The sequence below is a fragment of the Mus caroli genome, chromosome 6 (genome assembly GCF_900094665.2).
Source record: "Mus caroli chromosome 6, CAROLI_EIJ_v1.1, whole genome shotgun sequence".
Lineage (NCBI taxonomy): Eukaryota > Metazoa > Chordata > Mammalia > Rodentia > Muridae > Mus > Mus caroli.
Genome location: NC_034575.1, coordinates 87,988,022 through 87,997,075, shown reverse-complemented (window position 1 = coordinate 87,997,075; position 9,054 = coordinate 87,988,022). Strand labels below are relative to the sequence as shown.

Sequence of the window (9,054 nt, the reverse complement as noted above, 5' to 3'; positions counted from 1 at the left end):
ACAGTCCAGCCCCTGCTGAGGCTCCCTAGGGTTGCTGAATGGTTGAGCAGGCAGTCCCTTGGCTGTGAGACATTTGTTCCCCAGAACGGTCTTCCCAGGTTTACTCCTGGCCACAGAGAAAGCTCTGAGTTGGGGGGTAGCAAGTTTTTAAGAACCCAGCCTGAAACTAACCATGGGGACTTCTGGCCTTCTTGGAGTCAGAGCGGGGCCTGCCCCCCACCCCACCGCCTCATCCAGACTCTGGAGGCACATGCATTTATTAAAGGGGGGTGGGAGACCAGGAGGTGGGGCTGGGTGTGGGGAAGGCATTGCTGGCTACCCAGTGTCACTTCTTAGAGTTTGACTTCTTAAAGCCAGCAGTCCTCTTACTGCTCCTCCTCGTTTTGGTGAAAGGCTGCAGTTCTATTTCAGGCGGTTTGACCCTAAATACACAATGGGAAAATGCAGGTGCTAGACATCAAGGGAAGGGGCAGAAAGCCTGGCTTAGCTGATGAGGGTNTGACCCTAGAGGGAGAGTGGCAGGGGACAGATCCCTCTTGGGCCCGTAGTCTGATCCTAGCACTTTTCTATCTTTCTGGAAAGGGGGACACTGNAGAATTGGTATTTGGTCCCCTGTCACCATCACCAAGAAACTTGCTGGAGTTGANAGCCTCCTCCATCCTTCTGACAGATGAATCTGGGACTTGGGGCCTTGCTACAAAGTGTACAACCCTGACACCCAGTGGGACACTGTGCAAAACAAGGCTGTCATTCAAGGGCTGGGGTAGCCTACACCCATAGGGACACAGATTACCAAGGCATAAGGCATGCTATGGAAGGCCTTCATGGCCTGTGTCCAAGCTGGGGAATTCTGTAATGAGCCATCGCTAATCTNCCAACTAGAGTCATGGGGAAAACATACTTCTCAGGGGAGGGAGGTGGTTCTTTTTCTACTTTGTCCACAAGCGCCACTGAAGAGACACTGCCTTCATAATCATCAGATGGGGGCTTTTTAGTTGACTCAGTATCATCCAGGTTTGTGACATAGGTTGACATGCTGCAGGGGAGGGTGACAAGATGACATAGCTTAGGGGGTTCAGAGGTGAGAGCCCAGAGTTCACCGAGTGCTATCCCACCCTGTTCCAGACACCAGAGGGACTAGCAGAGCACTCTTCTTCCCAGTTGTTACGAGGGAGAAAGGGTTTGTTCTTGGAACCTGAGGACCACTGGAGGTCAGTTTAACTTCTGTGAAGAACTGCATAGCGCCCCCTGCCCCCATGCTACCAGCTCCTGGGTCCATACTACACTGAGCATGTGCAATGCCCACAGGTTACAGATGGCTTTGCAAAGCAGCAAAGGAGAGCTAAGTAGAGGCCATCATGCAGTGCTGTTGGCCAAATGTATCCCCCAAATTCATATGCAGAAATCCCAACCCCAGGGCCCCAGAATGTGGCATCAGTAGAGACACAATAGTTGAGATATAGTCGTTCTGGAATAAGGTGGGCCCCTAATCCTGCATGACTAGTGTCACATCAGGGTAGTACTGTCACCAAAGCCAAAGAGAGGCGAGAATGTGACTTGAGAGGGACTATGGCCCACCTATACCTGGGTTCAGTCTCCAGTCCCAAGAACTGAGATGGCACACCTCTGCTGCTTAAGCCATACGGTTTGGCTATTCTGGATGCTTTAAAAGCGTCATGCCTGCAGGGCAAACAGATCATTGACATGAACTGCACTCAGTTCTCAAAACTGGCAGTCCATCATCAAGGAGCCAAAAGACTGAGTGCCTACTGACACTCATGGATGACATCCTCGTAGATGGCAACCTCTCACTCTTGTCACATGGCAGAATGGGGACACTAGCTTGTAGGTATTAACTCCACTCGTGGCGTCTCTGCCCTTGTGGCCTAGACACTTCCCAGAGTCCACTTTCCTAACTCCATCACNGTGGAGCTAAGGATTTCAGCACATGAACCTGTGGAACATGGCAGCTTGCTACAGCTGCCTCTCTTCACTAGTCCCTGGCCACCTCCTGTTGTGACTCAGCTGGCCCCACCTCTTCTAAGGTGGGCAGAAGAGAAGGGTGCAGTACAGTGACCCAGGGGTGAAGAACCCCCTCATAACTGGAAGCACCCACAGCACAAGCAAGCCTTCACTTGATGTTCATAAAGATCATGGCTGTTCACAAATCCTTTGAGGTTCTCACACAGGCATTAGCATTCCGTAGTATCTTTATGAGGTCTCACTCCAGTCTGTAAGACACGGGGAGCTTGATAGTTTATAAGATGCTCTGTCCTTCATAGATTGCCTGTGGTTTACCAAGTGCTGTTGGGCACTGAGCATGGTTCATGGCAGCTTGCAAAGTGCTCTGCTGCTTGGGAGGAGCAGGTCTGAGAGCAGGCCCAGCAGTTTCTGAGACCATGCCCTAGTTCTCTAGGGCACTCAGTAGCTCCCAGTACCCACTGTGACTTATCAGGGATATGGGCAATTTACAAAGGACTTTGTCTTTCACACANTTCATAACTGTTCGCTGTGTTCTCTGTGGTCCACTGAACACATTACAGTTTGTANAGCATTAAGTTTATGGGGCCAAGATGGTTTTCAAGTTGTTTTTGTTACTGCAGAGTATGGCTGTTTCTGGTAGATTTTGATTGTCTCCTGTAAAAACAACCCTGAGATGGTTATATCCCATCCCTTCAGGCCATGACCGAGGTACAGAGAAGATAAAGGTCATGGTTGTAGTGTAGCCTGGATTTATTTGCTATTTATGGCACATCCCTTTCCTTGCTGGCCCTCAGTTTCTCCTTCCATAAGGTGTACGTGCTGTGTGCCAGGATCTCCTAGCTTAGGGTCCTGGGTTGCTATTCTATGCACAGACACCCAACCAGACTCTAGCAATAGAGAACAGAGAACTTGGAGCCCACAGTTCCACACTCCTCTCTCTGATGACCATGTCATGTTCTATAGGCAGCAAAGGACCCCAAGATACCACAGGCACACTTGCAAGTGTTACACAACTGTGTACTCTGCTGCCACAAAAGGAAAGTAAAAGCAGCAGCAGCAGCCTGACTAAGATCTCCCTACTGAGCTTCCATAACAGCAGGAACAGACAAACAAACAAACAAACAAACAAACAAATCCCTGTCTTTCAAGTGTCCCTGCCTCTGTAGAAAGTCTTCTCAACCTGATGGTGAACTGCTAACAACTTGGGGGGGGGTGTAAGTATTCTTCCCCCTCCCCAATCAGATTTAACAATTCTTCCCTGACTGATCCTATTTTTCACTTTATTTGCATACCCACATTCAGCCAATCAGGGTCCAGNGGGTACCCAGTACAATCGGATGTTCTGGGGATTGCAGAGACAGAACTGTTGCCAGAGGGAGGAATCAAAAAAGGGAGACTTCGGGTTGGGCTGCAGCCAGTTGTCCATCCTCACTGAAGGAAGGCCACTCACTCTCAGTGATGGCTGCCTTCAAGACAGGCAGGGGACAGAACTGTCCCTATGCACAGAGTCCATTTGAGNCCCTACTTCGGCAGCAGGTGAGAATTCCTGCTTGAGCTGCTTCCGGCTTTCCAGCCCTGCTGCTCTGGGTGTCCCTGCTGTTGGCTAGCAGATTTGTTCTGCAAGGGCCTGCTCTGGGTTGATGTCCTGAAGCCCTCTAAGAATGTTTAAGCTGTAACACTTCTCAGAGCTGAAAGAGCTCTTGGCTAGCATCTTTCTGCTACCAAGAACTCAAACCGGATCCATTTAAATTGTCAAAACCCGTGTGCCAACCAGTTTAAGGATGTTTCATCCAGTTTAAATCTGTTAATCCCAAATTGGCAACAAAGGCACCTCCAGGTGGTTGTCCTCAGTGGCTGCCCACTCCATCCTTGGAGGAGGGTGGGATAAGGACCAGGTAGAGGGAGGCAAGGATGTTCCCATTAGCCATTTCTCTACTACACTGGGGCCTCCTATACACACAGGCACCTTTGGAGCCTGCTGCAGGTTAAGCCCCTTTGTGTTTCTAGGGTACCAACCATTTTCTCTGTCTGGTCTGATCTCCCATTGGCTCAGCCTCCATGTATATCTCACACTACTCTATCCTGGTCCCTCTTGTAGCTACCTCCTTGGTAGAGTATGAACGTGGCAGGGTAACACCTCTCGGCTCACAGATACTGGTGCTTACAAGCCACATTTGACCTCCCTTTGCTGTCCCCAACCCTAGTGAAGAAGGCTGAGGGTAAGTGTNATTCGCAGTGTGTGCAGGTGGACACAGACTCACTCAGGCTGCTCATTAACGACCACATTCTACACGTGCTTCCCTCTGAGCACTCCAAAACCCTGAGGTCATGTGGTGGGACCTCCACAGACTTCCCATGAATGGATTCGCAACCTCAGGGTGAAGCATACTGACAAAACCCAAATCAGCTCCCCAAGGGGAGCTGGCGTCACGCTAGAAAACTGCATCTAGGCATGGTGGCACACACCTTTAATCCTAGCACTTGGAAAGTAGAGGCCAGCATATCTCTGAGTTTGGGGCCAGCCTAGCCTACAGAACAAGTTTCAGGACAGCCAAGTCTAACAGAGAGGAGCCATGTCTTGAAAAACCAACCAANCAAACAAAAAACAAACAAAGAAACAAACAAGATAGACATCTTTAGGTCTGTCTGTGTGGGAATGGACTTAACTTGGTGCTGTGGGGGTGTTCAACAGGTGGCTCAGGTCTGCATACAAATATTACAGATAACAATTATCCTAAGTTTGATCATTGTTTACCACTTAACAGATCTTGTTCACAGACACTTTTTGTGGAATCCTTAAGAATTTGCAAGACTGAGTGTTATCTTCATTTTAAAGGCAAAGAGACAAAGATTTGGGAGCCCACATGACTGCTTGACAGTCACCAGATAATACAGAGTAAAGCTCTGTATTATAAACAAATCATAAAGATATGTTGTATTATCCCAACTGTGTCTTGGGACCNCTGACCNAGCAAGTTTCACAGGAGCCTGCACCACAGATCACAGTGGAATCTGGAACCTGCTAGTGCTCGCTGGACGCAGACCTTAGCATAAAGCTCAGGCTCCTCCTGGACCAGACTACAGTGTTCTGAGCTCAGAGAAGGCCTTCTACCACTCACCAGTGCCAGCTTGGACACGCTTAGGAGGAGGCAGCACCTAGGTGTTTGCTCATACCTAAGCCTCCTCCACCAGTGACTGTATCTGTGAGGCCCTCCTGGCAACCCAGCAGAAAACAAGCTGAATGTGTGCATAAGCTGCAGATGAGGGGGAAGGCTGGACCTCCTGCCCCAAAAAGTGTGTTTCCGATATCTCCAGCTGAGTGGGTCACTGGGCAAAGAAGCAGTGCCTTGTTTCTCACACCGCCCTTTGGCCAAAGTTATGGCTCAAAGAGACAAACAGCNTGACCTTGTAAACCTCTTCCTTCCTGCTCTTCCCTCTCCCCCTACCCACCTGTAAACCCCTCCGTTTGCTCAGGGGACTGTAGAGAGACTGCATCCCACTTCCGCATTCTGGCTTTTCCCCATCTCACCCTCTGGCACCACCTGCTCTCCTGCCCACTATCCCTCCTGGGATGGCTTGTCCACTCTTACTTGAATTTGTAGTTGTCCGGCAGGAAGTAGCCCATCTTGCAATCCTGTTGAGCCCGGAAGATCTGTTTCAGCAGATTCTGCTTGCTGAAGCCGTAGCCATTTAGCACACAGCCCCCAAATAGGAGCTTGCCCCCAGCAAACATCTATTGGAAAACAGGAAAGAAATGAAATAAGAAACACCCTCAGTATATTGACATAGTAACATGACTATACTGACAGCCAAGTTCCAAGTCTTAGTTGGACTGGACACAGGCTGCTTGCTCAGAGATGGTTTAGGATTCAGGCCTTTGATAGCATGGGAAATCACACTAGCCTCCATCAGCAACCAAGGGAGACATGATTGAGCCTGGCCCCTGCATAGGCCCTCCTGAGTCACAAGGCAGCCCAACCTGCCCAGCTTTCAGCCCCTACTGGGAGCCTTTCAGATGTATACTTCATACCTCACCTAGGTTGCAGAAAGGCCACAGTTTTACCCACCCACAGACTCCTACCCACNTGCCTACAGCTGTCTACCCCCATTCTGCTTCAAAACCACATATCAAGATGCACTGTCCAGCTCATCCTATGGAATGGGGGTTTNACACCCTCTACTCTCTGTGTATATCATTCTCCAACATGGACACCGGTCATGCTAGGCATGGTTATTNATCATAACATTATTATAAAGGAAAAGAAAAAAAGGGAGAAGGGAGAGTTGGAAAGAACCTTCCAATAAAAGCAGCTAGGTTAGTGATAACAAGGTAAAAATGCTGGTGTTGCTTGCTCAAGATGTAGAAAGGTGCTCTATAGTTGGAAAGGTGTTGCCCTCAATTATGCATGTAAAGAAAGACAGAAAAGTCCAGACACGATAATGTTAGGTGGGTGTGGCCTAGCCGGNGCTCCAGAACTTAAGTGCCAGATAGAGGAGTTAAGAGCCTGGGTGATATGAAGGCGCCATTTGTTTCTAGAGTGTATACCTGAGTTTTCAATAAGCATATAAGGTTTGAGAATCTTTTAGTATAATTTAATAACAATCAGATGAGTAGACTNGATTCTCTGTGTGAATGTCACCCAACCCCTCCACCTCCTGGGATGGGGGGTGGAAGTCTGTTGGGTGGCTCTCAGTCAGTCCTGCTCTCTGGGCCTCATTATGGATGGTAGAAGATCGGCAGGTCTTGTCCTCTTCTCCCTGATCTGGCTGAGACAGTGGGGGCTGGTGATAAATGTCTAGCCCNTAGCAAGGCCCCCTGCTCACCAAAACCATCCCGTGTATCACCGCAAACTTCTTCACCATTAGGGGAGGATCCTTCTGCAGCGGGCTGTCCAGGTCATACCGCAGCAGGCGGTAAGGGTCATGTCGGCACTGCCAAATAGACATGTGGGAACTGGTTATCCTGATGCAAAAAGATCCATGTTAACTTTCACACATCCATCACTTTCCTAAGAGGAGGTATCCAGATCTGCTCTGAGCCTGTGCAGGGAAGTCATCACTAGAGTCACCACTAGACCTCTTTATGAGTCAACACTAGATTCCCCTGGGGAATCTGTGGAATATGATGTCCCTCACTCTGGAAGATCTGCTATGTTGCCCAGCTCAGAGAAGCCTTTGCCCCACCTCTCACTGGCTGCCCCTCTTGACCCCTTTGTGGTCTTTAGCCATTGTGGGACTCGAGCATGAATGAGCAGCTATTAGCCCGGGCAGAGGGCAGTTCTCTGTGAGGTCCAGCACTACCCTCCAAGCCTGTCTCCAAGACTCACTGCCACTTCTCCATCTCCTACTACTTCAGGTCAGAACTTGGCCCCATTCACACTGCCTGTGGCNGTAATAAGACACCCAAGCATTTTATTCCTTAGGAATAATTATTAGTGGATAATTAATAGCCCCCAGATGAACTATAGTCAACTGTACATTCCCATGAGGAATTTCTATAGAACACGTGAGCCCAGAGCAGGTTCTTAGTGAACATTCTCTAGATGGAAGTAAGCTGGAAACGAAATGGGGAAGGAACATCTGATTTCAGGAGGGCTCTAAATTCTGAGCTTCCGGAGCTAATATCCAGGCCTGAGGGTAGATATGGAAGGCCGCACTTCTAGAGCAGATCCCTACCCCAGGGTCCTCACATAGATTCAGAACTCTGCAGCAACAGGCTCAAGGGGCGAGGCAGCTTGGAAAATTTCCCTCACCCATATGTCCACACGAGTCTGGGGACTCAGCCTTTCACCATTGCTAACACCGTTCTGAATGAAGGCACACTCAGCGTGATGAGGACGGACTTAAGAAGTGCTCTAGAGGGAAAGAGGTTTCCTGTGCCCTTACCCTTATGCTTTAGCACCCTTTAGACTTAAAACTGGGGCCTCAAGCTGTCCTCATCCCTGCATGAGCCACTGCCAGGGACACTCAGCTGCCTGCCAAAGTCCTGAGCATCCTAGGGGCTCATTCTAACCCCAGGAGGCAGAAGTCACACATTCCAGAGCTGTCCTGTCATGGCCCTNTCCAGGGCCCATTGTGGCTACAGTCATACTGGGACTGACTCGTGCTGAACCAGTGGCAGGTATTCAGAACCTGACACAAGCCCAACACACTGGGGAACCTGGGAACAGCCCACAGACATTTGCTGAAATGTGAGAGCATGGGTGGTGGGCATTGTCCTTGCCCTTGACCATTCAAACCAGTTGTAGACATAAACTGCTAAATGCTCTGATAGAAAAAGGCCGTGCCTTGACCTTGTCTCAAGGGGCAGAAGCAGCACCTGCCCTAGTGTGGTGACATTCATCCTGGAAGAGAAGAATGAGCAGGAGAGAGACGATGGGACAAAATGCTCCAGACAGAAAGAGCAATGTGTGCCAAGGCCCTGGAAAGAAAAGGAACTGACAGACATCAAACCCATCCTCCTACAGTGGGGTCATTTTGGGTTCTGCGTCCCCTGGCCTTAGCCTGATAGGCCACCTCACATGGCCCTGGACCAACCTGGGTGCAGGGTGAAGACCGGCCCTGCTGCAGATGGCTATACAGTGTATCCATGAGCCACTGCAGCTGTGCGGTGAGTGTGGGATCCTGGCTAGACATTATTCCAAATACCAGCACTTGGTTGGGGTTCCGAGGTGCAGACAGGAAACGCTCCAGCTCCAAGTCGGACACCAGGGGTGCCTTCACGATACATTTGCAGCCAGCCCGGATGTCTTCCTTGCGAATGAGCCTCCGCAGCACCAGTGGGCAGTCAGAGGGTGAGGCTGCCCACCTGGTGGGGCTGCGCACCTCTCTGCGCTTCCCTCTATAAGGAGGAACACAGTGGTAGGAGCCTGTGGGCAGGCCTCAACCCCTCCCCAGACAGCTCTTGCTTCNATACAGAAAGAAGCCCACTGCAGTGCCTGGGCTATGGGCAGGTCCTGGGCTAGTACCTCTAACAGTGTGAGGGACCCCTAGCTACTCCAGGCCTCAGTTTCCCCATGTGCAAAAGAAGTTACTCAGCTTGCATCTCAGAGCCATTCCTGACTGTGACCC

General features: G+C 50.1%; 1 protein-coding gene across 5 annotated transcripts in view; it reads right to left on the bottom strand.

Moving 5' to 3' along the window:
- Positions 1–246: 246 nt before the first annotated feature.
- C6H3orf20 (chromosome 6 C3orf20 homolog) overlaps positions 247–9,054 on the bottom strand; it is a 51,122-nt gene continuing 42,314 nt past the window's right edge. For 4 of the 5 annotated variants that reach the window (XM_021165293.2, XM_021165295.2, XM_021165294.2 and 1 more), the window contains exons 14-19: positions 8,521–8,824; positions 6,808–6,915; positions 5,574–5,716; positions 1,585–1,680; positions 902–1,036; positions 247–422 (exon numbers count right to left, since the gene is read on the bottom strand). In XM_021165293.2, coding sequence (XP_021020952.1) covers positions 326–422; positions 902–1,036; positions 1,585–1,680; positions 5,574–5,716; positions 6,808–6,915; positions 8,521–8,824 — 883 coding nt within the window. In that variant the 3' untranslated portion in view covers positions 247–325. The remainder of the gene's footprint in view (positions 423–901; positions 1,037–1,584; positions 1,681–5,573; positions 5,717–6,807; positions 6,916–8,520; positions 8,825–9,054) is intronic. The other variant, XM_021165296.2, reaches the window with a different exon arrangement.